Consider the following 23,665-nt stretch of genomic DNA (forward strand, 5'->3'; position numbering starts at 1 on the left):
TAAGGGGTGCGCGGAAGAACTTTGCAGCCAACCGTTTTTGGTGAGAACCGGTTGGAACTACTCTCCCCGCCCGTAGCTAGGAAAACTCTGTCTCAGCTGCCCTAGCCGGGTCATCGTTATCTCTCTATCTGCGATCCTGGAAGCAATAGTTCTGTCCTTTCTCCTCGTCCTCACTAAAAAAATGGAAAAATTCAAAAATTCAATTAACTATCAACAATTTCATAATTTCTGGTATCAAATTAAAAAATTGAACTATCACCATTTTCAAAATTCCTAGTATAAGTGTATGAGTAAATAGACAAAGTTAAAATCCCTGATAAAAACTCATACATTTATACCAGAATTTTCAAAATTCACGGTATAAATACAAGAGTTTTTATTAGAAATTTCAAAATTTATGATAAAAACTCATGAAAATTTTGATTTTTACCAAATATTTTAACATTGCTTGTAAAAAAACATGAAAATTAAAAAATACTTTTGAAGAAATTGTCGGCATTAGCTTCAAGATTTTCAATATCGTCAAGCAAATTTTGTGAAATACGAGTACATAACTTTTGCGTAGATTTAAAATAAAAATTTAAAATTATGAAAGATAATATAGTCAATTCATTAGGGTGCCAGATATAAACGAGGATATAGCTAGTTAGATTCTAAATTATCATAACGGGCATTACTTGACCCATACTCTAGGATAATTATTTTAGGGCCCGCCACTGTTCTCATCTATACGGAACCGTACCCAATTATATGGAAGTGCAGCGTACCAATCCGTGATTATTAACCTATATTTTCCCCACCCAAATTAAATTTTTATTATGATTTTCACCAATACTCTCAACATATATTAAATACCGTAGGCTATTACGACAAGTTGTAATGAAACTAGTTCAAAATTTCATCTTACCTAGCAACAAACACACATTACACTATTAGTTAGTAACATCCCCTAGCAATTACACCAACCACCATGTCCACCAAAGAATGCGGCCACCACGGCGACGAGCACCGCCGCAAACTCCTCCGCCTAATAATCGCGGCCGTAGCCTCACTAGTCTTCCTAATCCTCCTAACCATCTTCATAATATACCTCATCCTCAAACCAACAAAACCTCACTTCATGATCCAAGACATAACCATCTACAACTTCAACATCTCTTCTCCAACTTCCTCACCTTTTCCCACACCCAACACGCTCTCCCTCACAATGCAAGTCACACTCTCCACTCACAACCCTAACAACAAAATTGGAATCTACTACCAAAAGCTTCACGTCTACGCTTCCTACCGGAGCCAGCAGATCTCGTTTCCGACTGCACTTCCTGATACTTACCAAGGGCATAAGGATTTTACCGTCTGGTCGCCGTTTATCTACGGCGTTGGGGTTCCGGTTTCGCCGTTTACATTGAGCTCTTTGCAGCAGGATGAGAGTAACGGAATGGTGTTGGTTAGTGTTAAGGTTAATGGAAGGGTTAAGTGGAAGGTTGGGAGCTGGATCTCTGGGAGGTATCATGTTTTTGTTAACTGTCCTGCTTATGTTAGGTTCGTCGGTGATCGGAATAATGGAATCGGAGTTGTGTCTCCGGCGGTTAAGTTTCAGGTTTTGCAAAGCTGTAGTGTTGATGTTTAGTAATTAGTGATGATGATATTAGTTTTTCTTTTTTAATTTACATTGTATTAGAATTGTTAGCTCATGCTCTCCACCATGCCCTATTTTGTGTTCACCGATTTCATAATAGAGTATTGCAGTAATTTTTCAATGATTTATTTATTTTTAAAAATTATTGATAATAAATATTAATATTTATTTTTATTAATACATAAATATAAATTCACTCGAGATGAAATTACATATCATTAACTTATATTTATTTAACTTAATTAATAAATACGATTAATCGATTGTAAGTTCAGATACTAAAATTTAAATAACTAAAAAAATATGGATAGTTCTTCAATTGTTTGTTAAATATATAAAAAAAATCCTTCATTATTTAATAATGAAAAAAAATTGATCAAAATTTATTTAAAATACTAATAAGTTAAATGTCATAATATGAAACATGTCTCGAAATTATAAATTCTATGATATAAAAAAATATAATATTATTTTTTCTTCTTAAATATAACAAAATAATCTTCAAAATAATACAACTAGTATACAAATATTTTGTCATGTGATCAAATTAATCAACATCGATTAATTTTATATCCTAGAAAGTTGATATATGTCGGTACGTATCTGAGCAAGTATCGTTTGTTATTTGGGAAAGCAACATTGGATCCTTTACCATGTATACTAAGAAACAAATAATTTTTTTAATGAATTTAGAGAAGTTCAATCTTGTTGTACGTATTATGTTTGCATAAATCATTTAAATTTAAAAATAAAAGTAAATTTTTTGGTCATATTTAATTGTAGTCCGGTTAACTTAGATTCATCAATGCTTCCATAGCTTTAGGATCGTGTCCTTGGTTCATAAAATGTAAAGTTCAAAATTTATAAATAACACATGAGATCAGTAATTAAGAGCATAAACATCGCGATCTAATATTCATATTTCCAAAAACAGGCACATGGAAATTTGTGGGACCACATACGGCATGAGGAAATAATAGAAGAGTCATTTCATTTGAGACATGATAATTAAATGCATATGAGAGAGAGATGGAGGAGTAAAGAGTATTTATGATGGTTTGTTTCATCTGCAACACAATGCAACTTAATGAAACGTAAGTTTCGGTAGATTCTAATAGAAAATGGGTCATGCTAACATGTGTTCTAAGGGCACATGTTAAGCATACTATAATTAGAAAAAATTAAATATAATTAAATACAATAAAGTTATATTTAAAGTTTTCATATATTGAATATACAAGTTTCAAGAAAAAATTTTTATAAATATCTCATTAACTTGTGCCCTTGGGGCACATGTTAGCTTTTTCCATAAAAAATACTCAATAACTCATTGTTCCAAGCATACTCAAATCTGCGGTGTTCACCCGTACTCGAATTCGAGTCAATGGGTAAAAATTCGAGTTGACTAGATTTAAGTTTGGATTCGGGTGCCACACAATATTTCGGATACGAATTTGGATGGTGTAAAATTCACGTCCGAAACCCGAAATCACACCTGCTTTTATATATATATATATATATATATATATATATATATATATATATATATATATATATATATATATATATATATATATATATATATATATATATATATATATATATATATATATATATATATATATATATATATATATATATACTCCCTCTGGCCATTATTATAAGTAAATATTCTTTTCTAAGATTTATTGAATAATGAATGTATCTGGTTTTTTTGTAGATCAGATACATTTCTACTCAATAAACCTAAAAATAGAATATTTGCTTATAATTCAGGCCGAAGGGAGTACATTATATAATTTTAATTTTTTGTAGAAAAATTGTAGGAAAAATGTATTTTATTTATTTTGCTGCGGGTTCGGATTTAGGTGAAAAAACCCGAACTAATGGGTGTGGATGTGGGTGTTATTTTGCCACCCGAACAATATTTAGGTTGGGTCCGGGTGCCGATTTCGAGTGCGAGTTTGGGTAGTGTGAAATCTGCACCCGACCCGACCCGTTGTCATCCCTAACCAACTTCCTAGAAACAATACTATTCCTTTTTTCTTTCCTTGGTATTCCGGTTGGAGCTAATCACAAAAGGAAGGATGCTTGGTCTCCTATTATTTCAAAACATAAATGTAGGCTTTTTTCTTGGCGTGGCAAGAATTTGTCGCTTGGGGGTAAAGTCTTTCTTTTGAACTCAGTTCTTAATACTATTCCAGTTTATATGCTTTCTTTTTTTAAATCGCCACAAATTGTTTGAGAGGAAATGATTAAAATTCAAAAATAATTTTTGTGGGGTAAAGGAGATGATAAAAGAAAAATATGTTGGGTTAGTTGGGACAAAGTTTGCTTGGCTAAAGCAGATGGTGGGTTAGGAGTTAGGAACGTGGAGTTGTTCAACTATGCCTTGATTAGTAAATGGGGGTGGCGTAATCTTGTGGAGCGTGATGTTATTTGGTCGAACTTATTGGATTTTAGATATGGAGATGCTGTTACTTATTTACATAAAGAGTTTCCTGTGAACAAGCTGAATAAATTCTCGATGTGGTGGAGAGATGTTAGGATTGTGCGTAATTTGAAGGTGAATGGTCATTCTTGATTTGATAGTTGCTTCTCTTACAAGTTAGGGTATGGTCTCTGTTTAGAATTTTGGAATCATTGTTGGATAGGAGTTACTCCTTTGAAGTATCTTTTTACGAATTTGTTTGGTATTTGTTCTTCGATGGATTTTAAGGTCACTGATATGAGTTTCTGGGTTAGTGACCAGTGGATGTGGGACTTTGGCACTAATTCTGTAGGTGACTTACATGAAGAGTGGCTCGGTTTGTATTCCTTTTTGGTCAGCATTGTGCCCTGTAAGGATTTGGAGGATTCAGTTGTTTGGTGGCGGAACCATGATGGTTTCTCGGTTAGAAATTGTTTCTGTAGGTTGTATGGTCTGAATTTTGTAGGAATTATGGTGGATAGTGGGTGTCAACAGATTCTTAGCACCATTTAGAAGGCGAAAGTCCCGAGCAAAGTGAAGATTTTTGGTTGGCGCTTTATTCTGAACACTTTACCTTCTAAAGTGGAGCTGTTTAGGAGAGGTGTCATTCATGATGCTAATTTCTTACTTTGTCTGGTGTCTTCTGAGTTTGACGAAGATCTGAATCATCTCTTTTTTAGTTGTGTGGGAGCGAGGCGTGTTTGGGAGTCTGTTTTTCTCTGGCTTAAAGGAGACTATGTTACTTTTGGCCCTTTGGATCCGGAGCTTTCTTTTGTTGAGCAGGTGTGTCTTACGCTCTCCTCTTTGGTCCAACCTTCTTTTTCTATGTTTTTTTGGTTGGTGATTTCTTGGTGCATTTGGTGGAGTAGAAATAATATTGTTTTCAATAATAAGAGTTGGATTATTGGGGATATTCTTAATATTATTAAAATTTTTGGTTGGGATTGATTTTCGATCATTGCTAAAAGAGGTTTAGATTTGGATAAGGCTAAGTGGTTTTGTAAGCCTGCGGAGTTGGTTGATGGTTAATTTTTCCGCTTGTGGCTTTCGTCGTGTGGTCCTTTATTTCGTTGTTTTTGTATTGGGTTTGCACCCCTTGTGTTATTTAATACAAAGTTTCTTATAAAAAAAAATACTACTTTACGGTAGTTGGCAAAAGTACACATGGCTCTTTCTTCACCAAAACAAGATTTCCAACTTACTCTCCCATTAAAAAATTTAAATAGAGTAATGTTTGAGATGGAATTTGAGACAACTCTACTTTTGTTGTTAAAAGAATGTCTCTCGAAGTAATTTGAGACTGAAATATTGTTTCAGAAAATTAAATAGTGATTTTTTTAATATACGTAACTAAAACTATCAAAAATCAAACTCATCTATCATATAATATAAGAAAAGTAACACATTTGAAAAGCATTTTTTTTCCTTCTATTTTCCGCCTTCCACGTCTTTCTTTTTGGGACAAATTGTGTTTTTTTTCCTTTTTGTGTAACAACCCAACTACATTACTGAGCTCTAACTATTCCCTGCTTCCATGCTTCATCTATTTCAAAATTGATTTTCTGCCCAGCCTAACCACACGACCATATTCTACTTCAGCCTAACCACACATTGACTTTCCAATAATCTGTACTTACTGTGCTAAAATCTACACAGTATTTTTTTCAGTTTGAGTCTAATCTCGTGTGCTCTAACCAACACTTCATTTCTTCTTCACTCTCCAAACTCCACTTCATTTCTGCTTCAATGTCCAAACTCTAACTCAAACTCCTTCCCGTGCTTCTACTTTTGAAAGCTTTCATTCTTCACTCATCGTGTGCGACTGTGATTCCTTCCATTCAAATGGCAAGACCTTTTAAGATGATCAAGGACATAAACGACCGAAAAGAGTTATGGAAGATTAATGTAAAAATACACCATAAATGGAAGGTTTCTTCAACATCGAAGGAGCATTATGAGATGGTGGTTATGGACAAACATGTGAGTTTCATTGGTGTTTCTTATATTCCTTTGAATTATCATTTATTTTTTCTAAATAGTATGTCTGCATTTTAAGAATTAAAACAAGGATGTAGAAAACAATCATGAATATATTTTATGTGTTTATGGTTGTATGTATATTGTTCTGCATTTTAAATATTATGTGTATGCTATTTTCACTTTACCTTTTGTATTTTATGTATATTATATATAATTGTTCATATCTTTTATGTATACTTTGTTCATCTGTTTCATGTATATTTTATTCATATGATTTTTGTATATATATATATATATATATATATATATATATATATATATACATATATATATATATATTATATCATATCTTATTTATCGTATGAATATATTTACTTTTGAACTCATGTTGTCTCTTTACTTTTTACAGGGTCATGATATTCATGTAGATGTTCCAACAATGTTTAGGCAAGCTTTTGATTCAGCATTCTCAGTTAACATGACCTGCACCATCACAAACTTTCAAGTCCAGCCAAATGATTTGATCTTTAGACCTATCAACCACATATTTCGTTTGAAACTCATTGGTGGGACTGTTGTACCCCAATTTTTGACCACTGAGATCCCACCATATTTCAAAATATTAGGATCATCATCATCATCATCATCATAATCATCATGCATATATTATTTGCTAACAAAAATATAAAAAATTTGTTGTTTGTTGTCTGTGTCCTAAGATCGGAGACTGATCAAGAGGATACTGGGCAAATTAGGGTTTTGAGGCCCACAAGGATGTTAAACATTCTTCTATGTTTCAAAGGGTTCTCCCATCAATATCAAGGCCAAAGTATGGCCCAACTGAAGATCAAACACTTTCAAGATCACATGAGGCCCAAATTAGGGTTTTGACCTAATTCCACTATAGGGTTGACTTTTAATCAGAACATGGCTCCAAGACTCAAACCATGATTCAAAGGCATCCAAATCATCATTATGATCCATTCACATCATTCATTTGAAGAGGAGACCTTGATTCATATGGAGTCCACAAAACTGCTTTTCATTTGGAAAAAGTCAACTATGTGAGTCAACCTTTGACTTTTGAGAAAAATGGTCAACCAAGAAATTTTGAGGATTCAAATCATCGACATGTGATTATTGAAGACATTTGACCAAGGGAAAACAAGAAAATTCATTAAGAATAAAAAAGTCAACAAAAGTCAAAATTAGGGTTTTTAAGTGATTTTGACCTCATTTTGGGAACTTCAAATTTCACCTACACACTCAAAAATCTCCCAACATGAAAGTTGTATATCTTAATCAAATAAACAACTCTGCCTCACTCAAGGTTTCATCAAAAATTATTATTTTGAGAGATATGGAGTTATGAAGGTTTATGTTAAAAAAACTTGGAAAATTTTCAAGTGTTTTTACTTGAATTTTTCCTAACTTTATGGCCATTTTTCTCCATGATCCCAAAAGAGTTTGAGGAAAATTTTAACAAGTGAATTGAAGTATGTAGCAAGGGCTTTCCAACGAGACCAATAGCATGAAATTCCATGCCTAGAGTTAGGAGATATGATTTTGTCAATATGACTCCATGGCACTTGAAAGGGAAGTTATAAACATGAAGAACAAGTTTGAATTTGCTCCAAATCTGAAAGAATCTCCAAATTACAAGTCTTATAACTTGTTTAAGAGGCCATAATCAGAGTTTTACACACTCTTTTGAGCTATGATCCATATGCTTAAGCCATTACACATGAATCATTCCATTTCAAGCATAAAGAGTGTAACACCCTTCTAAACCCGGCGGAAATTTTAATAAATAATCAGAGTAAAAACATAAATACAAGGGTGCCACAATTATTTAAAAAAACAATAAACCAATCATGGTCAAGTCATGCTTTATTAGGAAACGATTTACCAAAAACACAATTATGTTTATCACAGCGGAATAAGAAACATCATCAACATAACCAAATGGAAACATAATCCAACACCAAATAAAATAGATAACTCTCATAAATCTCTATAACTATCGTCCCCCAGTGTTACAAGATCAGAGCATGACCGACACGACCCAACATAAACGGATAAACTCTACGAGTCATCCTCACCGAGCACTAATGCCGCTACTTCTTAAATCTGAAAAATGTCAACAAGTAAGGGTGAGTCTCATTCTCAATTAATCAATGTTATGCAATCATAAGCAACAAAACATCATAATATATCATTCACCCAATTTGTCATATATTCAGATTCGCATCTATTATTCATCAATTCACACAATAATAGATTATAACACAGAACACATAAATCCATACAATCATGTTATGACAAAATGCATATGACACAACCGACACTATGCATGTGGTACCAATAAACCGTGGAATCAATCCACCTAACCGATCTACGCCTCATCGAGATACAGCCCACCGACACAATTTCCACACAATGGGAAATATGTCCACCAACGATCCAAAACATCACCGGGATCCATCATCAAATGCATATGAATGAATGTACACATATACCATACTTAAAAACATCACTGATCCGATGCACCACATCGTATCATCATAACTCACCATTTTCATCACCGAATAAGTATGTACACGCTGCACAATCATTCAATTACTCACATATATTTACATCAAATATATCATTCAATCATCACCGTCATATTATCCCAAAATTCATGATAATAGTCACAACAAATCTATCACCGCATCAACACATTGTCACATTCAAAAATATATGCACACAATGTTACATTCAATCATACATGTCCACATATAACATATAATCATCACACTAATAATAATAACGGTTCATTCACCATCACACTAAAACATTGTCATGTTTACACAATTCCACATACCAACAATGTTTATCACCGAAGCAATTAAATAATCTTTTAAAAATAATTCGGGTCACCACCCATCTCACCAATTCACCATATAAAATATTTAATTTGCTTCACAATGCCCCAAACGGCACTAAGAAAGGATACACGGATCAAAAGATACGCAATTTCTAAGTTTGGAAAATTTTCTGCCCAGTAGGGTCCGCTCAGCGGAGCACCAGCGGAACTAGGCAGAAGCGAACTATGTTGGGACCTCCGCTCAGCGGACCCCCCTCCGCTCAGCGGACCTGCGATTTCAGCAATTCGCTATTCTGCGACAGACCTGCGATTTCGCACTCCTTTCACCCCAATTGCATTCCCAACATCATATAAAGGTATAAAAACATAGTAGACATTATCACACAACATCAAGCATCATTAAAACACATTTTCCAATCATAATTTCATGCAATATCATCAATCTCCCCAAATCCAACAATCCCAATCCCAATATACTCAATCGAATCGAATCACATATCAATCTATTCTATTACCTATAATCACATAATAGAAATTAACCAGAAGAGTCCCCCTTACCTCGATTCACGGTTGGATTCTATTTCTCTTTGCATTCTCTCTACGTATTCCTCCATGTTCTTCGTGCCCTAGCTCTCTCCTTCTGCCTCTTCTCAAAACTTTAATCGTGCAGAATGATTCCCTCTTTTCTCTTTTCTCTTTTTACCCCTAGGACCCCTAATATGGTCTTCCCATATTGCCCTCACTTACTCTTCACAAATGACCACTCTTACCCTTAATATCTCTAACACTGATATTATTTTATTTTACTAATTAAAATAATTCCACTTACTATTCTAATTATTCTAAAATACACCAAAATTCATCAATACACCTAAGCATCACGCAAATCACCACGACATCAGATGAATCACCAAGGCATCATATAAGTCATCATAATCTCAAACATCTCAGATCATCACCAACCATAATACATTTTCAATACTTCACAATGACTCATAGATTCATGCTAAAATAATTAAATAAATAATTAGTCTAGAATTTGGGGTGTTACAACTCTCCCCCACTTAGAATATTTTCGTCCTCGAAAATTTATCCGATTCAACTACTCCAACTACTTATCCCATCCGACTAATCAACTATCATCTCCGAAAAGTAACCAACTTAGGAATCCTCCGGTTTAAGATCTAGAACACAACAACATAAGAACACACAACTTAAACACGACATCAACACAACCAACCTACCAACATCACTTTTACTCACGTATGAACAACTGCACTACACCATGCATTCGTTGCGCACTCTGATTACTTGTAAAGTATCCACTCCGCCAAGTTTACTCCAACTTTCAATCACCAAAACCGACATAATAAAGATTTTTGACTTAACTCTTTGAAAGTTCTGTTCCAACAGGTATTCTACGCTCTCGAAGTTACCGAATACTCCAAACTTAGATCCGTAAGACAACACCTCGGAACATTCGACATAAACATACATACTCGTGTTCATTCATCAATGCACAAATACAGAGATGATAAATGCAAATCATAGAGACAGACTCACGACTCTATGCACATGCAATGCGATACCGACTCAATCATCTCAAGTTCATTCAGGAACTTCTTGGAATCATCGTTTGTTACTTAATGTAACTCACCGTCGAGCATATGATGTTCACCCATTGCTCACACCCCACACGAGCACACAATCGTTTGTAATCATCACTCACACCCCACATGGGCACACGATGTTACGACGAATTCTCATTAGAATCACACAACACAAGAATGTACATCATGATGCTTCACGTGCAAAAATAACTCAAGACACTCTTGAAATGCATACATATTCACAATATATATTCATGCATTCATCTCATACTATCACATGTAATTCACATACATTCCCACCAGTTACGCCAAACTGCAACGAACTCATTCACAATTAACATGCATTCACCTTTAATTTAGACAATGCATTTATTTGCCAAAAGGCCACAATTCACAATGGATTCCACAATCTAGGATTCACTCCGTAAGGCTCCCCCTAACACATCGTATAATAACGCACATAACTCTTTAAAAACGACCATTGACAAATCAAATAATACTCAAGCGCTCGGCTTGACTTCAACCAATTCAACGTACATACTATACTAGTTGTCATGACACATCTATCCATCAATTATGATTCCGTCTACTATCAACAATAGATTAAGGGTGATCAGTTCCTCAATTTGCCAATAGACAGCCGATAACCATAACAGTGGCATAAATAATCATTACCCAACGACAATAGCGTACTTCAACTTGTGCCCAAAGTCCATATGCATAATGTTCTGCCAATTCTCTAAGGCCTACCAAAGTCTTCTTAGTATCCTCAATTCCAACCTCGCCAATGATACAAAAACATTCAAAATCCAATACACATTCTTATACACGCTCGTAGCACCACACAATTATCAATTAAAAATCCTTCTAACATCGGGAATCATTACTACATCAAGTACCATCCGATTCGGTTCGCTCCAATTGCAACTTTCATCCAAGTTAAGAATTCCAACCACGCTAACCAACCAATCTTCTTTCTTTTATTCTCAGATCCTTTATAATCCACCTAGTTTCACACTTGGCCTCATTCAATTCATAACTCAACATTATTATCGCGATTATCTCTTGAGTTCCTTCTCCTCTCAACATTACCATCTCATAACATTGCTACTATAATCATTCTCATTCTACATAAATTACATCTCTATGCATTTCTCTATACCGTCGCATTCTTACGAATACCAATGTTTCATTACTCATCAATATTTTACATTCTTCTTCACCTTTTCAATTTTCAGCAAGAATCACCCAACTTCAAACACAATTTTCTCTTCCAATATAGACCTCCTAAGTACAAAATTATATTCCAAAATGAAGGGAAATTCGTGTAGATTCCAGAGCATCAAGAATTGCTCAAATACGAGTTACGAGCAAAAGTTATCATCCTTTCAATGGGACTGGTTCATAATTCTCATATGCAGAATTTTCGAAAAAGTAAGCATCATACCCAAATGTTAAAACACACTTTTCTCCCTCTTTACAAACTTCCTAATAACCAATCTTATATGCAAACTGTGGGAAATTTTGTAAGCTTTCCAAAAAGTCCAGAATCGCTTCAATCTGAATCAATAATTGCAAAAATCGGAATTTGAGATTGATGAACATAAGTTCCATCTCTCTCATTTGCTCCCAAGATCTACCAACATCCTTTCTTTTCATCCAACTACGAAAATCACCCGACTATAATCCAACTATACTTAAGACATACCATCTACATAATTAATCCATCCACTATCATTTACAATGGAATAATTCCTCATTCTCAATCAATTCGCCGTCCATAATCTACGCACATCTCAAACTCGACTGATACAAATTCATGAGTCCATACTCTCACCGGTTCGCAACAACATTGCTTCAATAACGTTTGCACTCTTGCCATTTAGATCACCTTGAACCAACTTCTACATACGAACAACATGTCCAAGAGACAAATCTTTCGATTATTTCTTCCATTCGTTCAACTCTAACACTAACATCCCGTGCAGTACCAACAAACAAGTCTAGTTCTAAGAACAAGTGTAACCGCGACTTCACCTCTTTCCAACAATATCCTGTCACAATTAAATATGTTACAGCTGCTGCAACCATTTTTATAACAAATTTCATCTCATTAGCTTTCCGACGCTTCAAACGGAACTCAAATCGGATGTCCAGAACTCCAGTTATGAATTTTCGAAACTCTGCAGCTATTCAGCAATTTTCCTGCGTTTTGCTTACGAAAATCTCACTCCAAAACTCATTCTCTTCAACTCGATCACATTCCAAACAGCCCCTTATCATATCTCTTCACTTCCAAACATTCTTATAACTTGAGCAACACATCCCATCGCCGAAGTGCGATTTCTGAAACACTACGACATCAATCCTCTTTGTAAACTTGTAGCTGAACCTCTTCCGAGACATAAGGCTACTCAACTGACAACTTCGCAGCACACCAGCAGAGCTGATACATTGTAACTTCCTAATTTCAAGTCACCTTCGATTCAAAAAAAAAACAACAACTCCAACAACGCTTGCACCGTTGCCAACAACAGCCTACTGAATCAATCATCTTACAACTGAAACATAACCGACAAGCGAAGCTTCTCCCCCACTTGTTTCAAACCAACTCCCGCAACAAACAAACAAGTACCGGCAGTGATTCACTCACATGTCGCGTACCAAGGGATAATACGCCAACAGTATTCAACTGTCGTGCAACTCAACTGACTCGACAATTGGCCGGACGGACCGACCTGCTCTGATACCACTATTGTAACACCCTTCTAAACCCCGCGGAAATTTTAATAAATAATCACAGTAAAAACATAAATACAAGGGTGCCACAATTATTTAAAAAAACAATAAACCAATCATGGTCAAGTCATGCTTTATTAGGAAACAATTTACCAAAAACACAATTATGTTTATCACAGCGGAATAAGAAACATCATCAACATAACCAAATGGAAACATAATCCAACACCAAATAAAATAGATTACTCTCATAAATCTCTATAACTATCGTCCCCCAGTGTTACAAGATCAGAGCATGACCGACACGACCCAACATAAACGGATAAACTCTACGAGTCATCCTCACCGAGCACTAATGCCGCTACTTCTCAAATCTGAAAAATGTCAACAAGTAAGGGTGAGTCTCATTCTCAATTAATCAATGTTATGCAATCATAAGCAACAAAACATCATAATATATCATTCACCCAATTTGTCATATATTCAGATTCGCATCTATTATTCATCAATTCACACAATAATAGATTATAACACAGAACACATAAATCCATACAATCATGTTATGACAAAATGCATATGACACAACCGACACTATGCATGTGGTACCAATAAACCGTGGAATCAATCCACCTAACCGATCTACGCCTCATCGAGATACGGCCCACCGACACAATTTCCACACAATGGGAAATATGTCCACCAACGATCCAAAACATCACCGGGATCCATCATCAAATGCATATGAATGAATGTACACATATACCATACTTAAAAACATCACCGATCCGATGCACCACATCGTCTCATCATAACTCACCATTTTCTTCACCAAATAAGTATGTACACGCTGCACAATCATTCAATTATTCACATATATTTACATCAAATATATCATTCAATCATCACCGTCATATTATCACAAAAATCATGATAATAGTCACAACAAATCTATCACCGCACCAACACATTGTCACATTCAAAAATATATGCACACAATGTTACATTCAATCATACATGTCCACATATAACATATAATCATCACATTAATAATAATAACGGTTCATTCACCATCACAATAAAACATTGTCATGTTTACACAATTCCACATACCAACAATGTTTATCACCGAAGCAATTAAATAATCTTTTAAAAATAATTCGGGTCACCACCCATCTCACCAATTCACCATATAAAATATTTAATTTGCTTAACAACGCCCCAAACGGCACTAAGAAAGGATACACGGATCAAAAGATACGCAATTTCTAAGTTTGGAAAATTTTCTGCCCAGCAGGGTCCGCTCAGCGGAGCACCAGCGGAACTAGGCAGAAGCGAACTATGTTGGGACCTCCGCTCAGTGGACCCCCCTCCGCTCAGCGGACCTGCGATTTTAGCAATTCGCTATTCTACGACAGACCTGCGATTTCGCACTCCTTTCACCCCAAATGCATTCCCAACATCATATAAAGGTATAAAAACATAGTAGACATTATCACACAACATCAAGCATCATTAAAACACATTTTCCAATCATAATTTCATGCAATATAAACAATCTCCCCAAATCCAACAATCCCAATCCCAATATACTCAATCGAATCGAATCACATATCAATCTATTCTATTACCTATAATCACATAATAGAAATTAACCAGAAGAGTCCCCCCTTACCTCGATTCACGGTTGGATTCTATTTCTCTTCGCATTCTCTCTACGTATTCCTCCATGTTCTTCGTGCCCTAGCTCTCTCCTTCTGCCTCTTCTCAAAACTTTAATCGTGCAGAATGATTCCCTCTTTTCTCTTTTCTCTTTTTACCCTAGGACCCCTAATATGGTCTTCCCATATTGCCCTCACTTACTCTTCACAAATGACCACTCTTACCCTTAATATCTCTAACACTGATATTATTTTATTTTACTAATTAAAATAATTCCACTTATTATTCTAATTATTCTAAAATACACCAAAATTCATCAATACACCTAAGCATCACGCAAATCACCACGACATCAGATGAATCACCAAGGCATCATATAAGTCATCATAATCTCAAACATCTCAGATCATCACCTACCATAATACATTTTCAATACTTCACAGTGACTCATAGATTCATGCTAAAATAATTAAATAAATAATTAGTCTAGAATTTGGGGTGTTACAAAGATCACACTTCCATTCTTGTAAAGAGGCTTTAATCCAACCACTCTGGCATTGAGCCTTGTCATACCCCAAAATTTGCCCATCATATTTCAAGATACTTTGACTCACCTGACTTTCAATTGCTCAAGACTATGCAAGAATTGGGCACACTTACCTATCTCCTACGCAACTAACCTCCAATTAGGGTTTTGCTCCTCTCAAGGAAAAACCAGGTTCTGAGACTTCAAGTGGACTTCAGGGCCTCTCATACGCCTCAAAGAATCCTCACACCAAGTTTCAAGCTCTGATTCACAAGATTGTTCAATCAAGTGCTCAAATGATCAACAGTCGACTAGTTTGACCTAAAAGTCAACTGTGGTCAGCATATAGTCAAAATTCCTGATTTTTGGTTAACATCAATGTTTTGAAGTTACATTCATCATTTGATCAAGGGTTGATCATGATTCATCAAGAAAAGTTCAGAAATCAATAAAACTCAAAGTTTCTAAATTAGGGTTTTTGACTAAAAGTCAACTAAACTTTGACTGATCATAACTCTCACATGGTTCATCAGAAATTCCCCAACCAAATACTTTTCTCAAGGAAATTTCATCCTATATAAATTTTATGATGGGCCCAAGACCAAGAAATGCATCATTTGAGAGATAGGAACCAAAACATTACAGGTCCTTCTAGAAGTTCACAAAAAGCAGTTTTTTGTCAAAGCCAATATCATCAAGATAAAATCTCCAAATGAAAAAAAGGTTCCAAAATGGCTTGTAGAGGACATCTTGGGGCTTTCCAGAAAGTCCTATAACATTTCCATACCATAAATATTGAAGGAGTTATGATTGACAGAAGTTGGTGAAAATTGAGAAAAGGCATGAAACCCTAATTGAACAATTTTGAGTTTATTGACTAATGGGCCTAAGATTTTGATTCCAAACTTGCTTATGACCTAAAATATGACCTTTAAGCCCATACTCATATTTCTATTATTTTTGTTTTTATTTATTTGAATTTTATTCGATTAAAAAGCAAATAAATTAAGTAAAATATAAAAATAATTGAAATAATTCATGTGGTATTGGTTCTAATCATTTAAAAGCCCAAGGAGCATCCCAAGAAGAGTCCAATTTCGTTTGGCTTGGTTATGAAGAAAGATTGATCCAGAAAAAGAAATAATATATGATTTTTTAATCAAATTTCATCTTTCTCAATCACGTGATTTTTTTCTTAAATTATTGACCTAATGCCATCACTATAAAGATCACAACATGCTCAACATATGGGTTCACGAAATCTAGCCTCCAAACACACCTTTCACGTTGCAAAGAAATATCAAGTTCTAGGGTAATTTGAAAAAACGATTTCCAGACGTCCTCAAGTCCAAACCATCGTTCCAATCTCTTCACAAAGTAGTATAGGGCGATAATGAATCGTTAACGAGGTCCCAGAACGCATGGAGTGGTTACATCACGTTAATATTGTTTACGCATTCTTGTGTTTTTTTTACCAGGCTTTAATATATTTCCATCGAAACTAACACTTTGTATGAGTTCATCTGAATGTTTAGAGTAGCTTGGGACTCTTAGGCTGGATCTTTGGCCCAAGAACATGAGTGTGCCATGGCTAGGGCATGAATTTCGTCCTTCTTCATTTTCACCCTCACAGCAAGATTCAATCCATATAAAGACTATTATCGTGTTCATGGCACTTTAATTGAGTATTCTGGGTAGTCTCCTTTCTTCGTTAATGTTGATTTTGCAGGTTCCAGATTGTAGGAATGGAGAGGACGAATTCGCGGAAAAATCCGCAGGAAAAGTTGCAATAAATTTCGTGGGTAATTCCGCAGGTATGGAGGAGGAAGAAGATGAATAGTGTATGGGGAAGCTTTGACCGGTTACATGGCATCAGACGCATTCCTTATTGGTCGGTCAACAAGCTCTCTATCTCTCTCTCCGCGCGCGTGGCAAGCTGCCGTTGGCTAGTCAAAATTCTCAGGGGACCCACGCACACTTTTCCCATTAAGTTTTGTTTTTTCTATATATTTTATTCCATTAATTTCATTAACAATTCATTAATGCAGCACAATTGGCAAAAGAGAAAGACTTGCAGCCATGGGAACGAGGGTTCGAACCATGGCCTCCCTATTTATTTTCTCCATTTATTTTGAACGACAGGTTCCATGTGACCAAGTTGTACACGCGTACCATGCACCCTCGCGTATCCATCATCAGATCTCCCCAAGATTGGATCCAACGCATCTGAGGGAAGTACACCATGGAACCTTACAGGCCAACCTCACAGGATTTCCAGCACCCAGGTTTTGTTTCTTTTTGTTATTTTCTTATTTTAATTCCTTTTTAGCTATTATTTAACAACTAACTCTTTTATTTCAATCAATTAAAATTAGAATTAGGTTTAGTTTTAATTAATTAATGTAGTATTAGGGTTTAGTTTAGACATTAGGTTTTAATTAGTCAATTTAATATTTTTAGGGTTAATAGTAATTCACCCCCCTGTAATGTTAGCGAATTTTGTTTTTGCCCCCTCCCTACCCTTTGGCAACGGTTTTTTCAAAAAAATCGTTGCCAAAACCTGCCTTTGACAACGGTAGGGGGTAAACCAAAACACGCTCATATTACAGGGGGGTAAACTACTATTAACCCATATTTTTACATAATTAAGGATTTAATTAATTTAATAAACTTAGGATTAAGTTTTTTTTAATAAATAGTTTAATATTAGGTTTTATTAATTTAGGTTTAATTTAATTTAGGTTTATAATTAATTTAATTAACCTAATTAGATTTAAATTTTAATCAAAAACCATAGGAAACCTCGAAAACCTTAGGTAGGTGTTGTCCATTAACTGTAGTCTAGGTTAACCCTTGAGTTTTACCCACTAGGTTTTCTCCCTCAGGTGAATGTTGTCAAATAGGGTTAAGGTTTCTCATTCGCGTTATTTTTAGACTAATAATTATTTTTAGGCTAATTAATTTAATTTTAGGTTTATTGATTTTTAACCTCGTTTTTATTTTTAGGTCATAATTTATTTAGCCTTAAACTAATTTTAGGTTAACCTTTAAGGTTTATGCTTATCTTCTTTTTATCTTCAAACTTTGAATTTCTTCGCGATTCTTCTTCTCATCTCATACTCTGTTGATTGTCGCATGCGTGTTTAAATTTTTATTTAATTTCTTATTTAAAATTCTAGAAATTATGTATAGGTCGCAAAGGTGTTTTTGTAATAGTAATTAGGACATTTACGTTTCTGCACTTTATTTTTCTGCAAATATTACTGCTTAGATGTATGCTAATTAGGGCGTGTATGGAAAGATAACTTAATCAACGCTAGCTAACTTAACTCAAGATTAAATACTTGAATCCAACACACTCTTTGCACCCACTCACCTTTAGGGTAACTCCTCTTCGTTGCCACTCGATTAAATAGTCAAGTCCCTCGGATGTAGGCATACCTTAGCATATGCTGCCTACAAATAAAAAATCATCATATAAAGATCATAGTCCCTTCGATGCTGCCTACGATTCTAAATCATCATAGTCCCTTCGGAATAAAGATCATACTCCCTTCGAGTTGCCTACGATAAAATGATCTTGTCTCTCGATGTTGCCTTCATTTAAATGATGATAGTCCCTTCGAATGCTAAGGTATCCTTACTGGTTGCCTTTTATGACTATTCTCATCAATTCATAGAACTTCCTACCCTTCTTATGGTATGGATAGCCTTATGGAAAAACGATGACCCTTCGATGACCCGCACATTCAATGCATAGGACTACCGACCCTCAAATGGTATGGATAGTACTATCACCTGAGTAAATACTTAAAGAACAAGTTAGACCTTATAACTTTAGGGTATGTTACTCTTAATTGCTTGCTCAAATCAAAGTTTCAAATTACTTTTTCACACCCCCTTTTCAAAAAAAATTCAAAGGCTACACTTTATTTACAAAGTTAAAGTCCTTTTTCAAAATGTTTTCTAAACACTCACTACACTTCTTTTCAAACAATTCAAACAAAAAGTGAGCTAAGCAATTAAGAACCCATGGATAACCATGGATACAAAGGGTGCTCATACCTTTCCTTTGTATAACCTACCCCCCGAACTCAAATCTCTTTCAAAGGTCTTTCCTGTTCTCTTTGCCTTTCCTAATTGGATAAAATAAAAGTCGGTGACGACTCTTGTTATCCGCACATTTTAAAAAGTCAGTTCTCCCGCCGTGTTACTGAACTGGCGACTCTGTTAGGGACAATATTTAAAGAGGGGTTACCTTAGAGCTTAGATCACTTAATATTTGTTTGTCTTGCTTGCTTTATTCTTCAAGGTTGTTTTGGGAATTGAATGGAAGATGAATCCTACACCCGGATTCGAGTACACCTTAAGATAGGAAGTTTCATAGTCATGTGACCTCCCTTGCGCATGCTTGGGATTGGTCAATTTGAGAGTTCACGCTTAAGTTAGGCCTCTGTCATACCCCAAAATTTGCCCTCACATATTTGCAAATGTAATTTTATTTCAGATAAATGCACCGGCCCAGTGGATAGCAAGGTAAGGGTAAGAAATACAGGTATGAGAGAATTTGAGTTCGAATCCCACAACCTTCATTATTTTTGACATTTTTCTCTTATTATTACTTTGTCATTTTTTTATTTTACTAACTAGTTTTTTTAAATTTTGTATTGTTATTATACTTTTTCATATTAAATTTCTATAGTTTATATTGTTTTAATGTTAAAAATTAATTTTGCTATTATTTCATATTAGGTAGATTTTTATGGTTTTTATTATTATCATCCTTATCATATTAAAAAAAAATGTTAAGAAGAATAATTTTTGTATTTTATTTTAGTAGATTTTTATTGTTATTATATTGTTATTGACAAAATCAAATATCACGTAATTAAAATTTGGTCCAAAGTGGTAGAAAGAGAAGATACGTCCAAATATTTTAGCTGTAAAATTTTATCACAGAAAAAAAACAAATCAAATTGCTCTTGAATCAAATCTTCATCATTTACTTCCAAAAACAAAATCAAAACAAAAACTGTCCTCAATCTCATTCAATCAGCATTTAACAAAGATTCAATCTGGAATTAATTTTGAAGACCTAATTCGGGATTATAAAAGCAAAACAACACCGCACAGGAGGGGGAAGGATTGGCAGCAAAGTGAGTCGGTTCAAAAAGCTGAAAGAATTTCAAGGAAAATCTTGAATTCGGTTAGGAAGATTGGAGGGGACTCAAAGACATTTGAAGGCTCAAACAAGTTCAGGAAGCATTATTGATCGTTCCTCAATCAATATCCAGGCCTAAAACGCACGGAATCATCATCGTTCACCCTCACGGTTTGTCGATTTTGTTTTCGTTTCGATTGCATTCATTCGTGCATCATGAGCAAGTTTCAATTATATACATGTGTTTAGATTGATGTTTATAAGCTTATTGAACAATTAATTTGATTTTCGTGGTTGTTTGAAGGATTTGCCATGGCTAGGGTTTCTGAGTTGGGAATTGGGAATTCGGGATACACGCAAAATTGGCCAAAACCAGGGGTTTTATTGGAATCATGATGTATCAAATAGTTAATCTGGGCTATTATCTTGTGTTTAGTGTCTGATTATTGCAGGTTTCATGGTGGAAGTTCCATGGCCATGAGTCTTGTTCCAACGAAGAAGAAGAACGAGGGGGCGCTGAGTTTGTGCTTTCAAAATTTTTTTTTGTTTGTTCGCGTTCTTCTTTTTTATGTATACTAATGAATAGATTTTATTTTCATCATATATATGTAGTACAGATGGTAAAAAGGGCGCTTAACCTTGGAGCTAGGACGTATCGGTTCGATCCCTGGCTCCATCAACTTTTTTTCATAATTCTTTGGTTCCAGATTCCATGCAATACGTACGTGGATGATTATCCTGCGCCCCCACACTCAAACCATAAGATCCTCAGATCCCCAGATCCAATGGCATCAAAGGCGCCTCCCCATGATACAATCTCAAGGCGCACCACACTGGATTTTAAGCTGAGTATTTTAACCTTTTTTATTATTATTATTTTTTGTTTTGTTTTATTTGTTTAACAATTATGTTTTGGTTTTGTTCATTTATCTTGTTTGTTCTATAAAATAAAAATTTCTTTAATTTTCTCTTTCATAAAAACAACATTTATTTTTTTTAAAAAAAATATTTATTTAATATTAATTATTGATAATATTTTTATTGCTTAATTGTTTAATTAATTATGAATGCTTTTATTAATTGATTATAAAATATGTTAGGGCTAGAGAATCGAAATTTCATTTTTTCCATCAATTCAATTAATTAGGTCGAAGACCAATAATTACTCGATTCAATTTCCACTCGATTTAATATTTGCAAGAACTAGCCATACACTGAAAAATATTTTCTTTGTGCATTTCTTTTCAGGATTATTATCAGATACCTTCCAATTATGCACCTCGCCTTCTACGAAGCTAAGTCCCGACTCTGTCTTATTTTTTATTTTACATTGTAAAATTATTATTAGGGTTAAACCCTCAAAAGTCAATGAACTATTCTACGCTCACACGTTTGCCTCTCTGCCTTTTCAGGATTAACCTTAAGGCACCCCCGACTGTCGACCACATCAGATCAAATGCAAAAAGTTAAGTACCTTTCATTTATTTACTCATTTCAATTTTTTGTTTCATTTATTTACTCATTTCAATTTGTTGTCTCGACCTTCTTATTTTAGGGTTAGAGATGTTCGCCTCTGAATTAGCCATACACTCACCCTATTTTTATTTTGTTTGCCTTTTCAGGGTTAGATGATTGCCAAAGCTACGAATGTTTGGTAACCCTAAACCCTGACTTTAATACTTTTCTGTTTAATTATTACTTATGTCAAACCCTATTAAGGGATCCGCTGGTTACAATTTCCCTCCCCCATATTTGTTTTGATTATATTATTTAAATGCGTGGTTAGTAATCCTAGGGAGTGTAACTTTTGAATTGAACATAGAATCACTAAATTTACAAGATAATATATTTGAATATAATCACATGATTGGTGCACACACGCACGCTTTTGGGTAACCCCTCTGTTGCCTTGTTGCCTGTTGCCTTGTTGCCTTGTATTTTATGCAGAATAGCCAGTCCCTCGAATACGAGGATACCTCAGCCATGTTGCCTCGAATAAAGGTCATGAGACCCTAAAAATGATGCTGCCTTCGATACACTAACATGACCTCGACCCTCGGAAGTTGCCTACGAATAAGGCTGAGGTATCTTCTGGTTGCCTACGAAAGGCTATTCTGATCCTTCCCCTTAGACTACCTGCCCCTCTATGGCATGGGTCAGTCTTTTGGTGAACGATATTTCGATGACCCTTCTACCTCCAAACGAAAGGCTTCCTGCCCTCTTATGGCAAGGATAGACCCTTTCATTCTGAAAGGCTAAAAAGAGACCTATCATCTGAGTTTAAGGTAATTGCCCCTAATTGCCTTGCCATGCTCTATTTTCTATATTCCTTCTCAAAATTCTTCAAAAGCTGGCTACGCTCATTTACGAGCTAAAGTCCATTTTTCCACTTTCATCTACATTTTCTGAAAACGAGCAAGCAAAGCAATTAAGAGCCCATGGAAAACCATGGATGCAAAGGATGCCTTACACCTTCCCTTTGCATAAATTACCCCCCGAACTTAGATTTCTTTAAAAGGTTTTTTCTGTTTCTTTTAGCCTTTCTGAATTTGTTTGGATAAAATAAAAGTCGGTGGCGACTCATGCTTAACCGCGACATTTTTCGATTATAAAAGTCAGTTCACCGTATTACAGAACTGGCGACTCTGCTGGGGATAAAATTCGATAAAAGAGGGGTTACCTTAAAAGTTTAGGATTCACTTTAATTGTTTTCTATTGTTTGTTTTGCTTGTTTTAATTTTCAAGGCTGTTTTGGGAATTCTGCTGTGTGAAAGGTCCTACACCCGGATCTAGTGTACCTTAAGTATGTGGCATGAGACCAGGGAAGCTGTACGACATGTATCGTTATGGTTGAACTGGTGGCCACCGTTAGTGCGACGCTTTGGTTTGTCCTGATGGCCCTTGAACCTGATCGAGGAGACATTTGGCTACCGCGTGGTGTCATGAGCACTAATTCGCCTTTAGAACCTTAGTTGAACTTGACTTTGGCTTATAGGAAGTAGCGAGATAGCT

General features: G+C 35.1%; 1 protein-coding gene across 1 annotated transcript; it reads left to right on the top strand.

Moving 5' to 3' along the window:
* The first annotated feature begins 829 nt into the window (after positions 1-829).
* LOC131606814 (NDR1/HIN1-like protein 1) lies at positions 830-1,762 on the top strand. The gene has a single exon (XM_058878932.1). It carries the CDS (start codon positions 971-973, stop codon positions 1,628-1,630), a length of 660 nt encoding a protein of 219 aa, XP_058734915.1. The 5' UTR covers positions 830-970; the 3' UTR covers positions 1,631-1,762.
* The last annotated feature ends 21,903 nt before the right edge of the window (positions 1,763-23,665 follow it).

The sequence above is a fragment of the Vicia villosa genome, linkage group LG5 (assembly GCF_029867415.1).
Source record: "Vicia villosa cultivar HV-30 ecotype Madison, WI linkage group LG5, Vvil1.0, whole genome shotgun sequence".
NCBI classification, from domain to species: domain Eukaryota; kingdom Viridiplantae; phylum Streptophyta; class Magnoliopsida; order Fabales; family Fabaceae; genus Vicia; species Vicia villosa.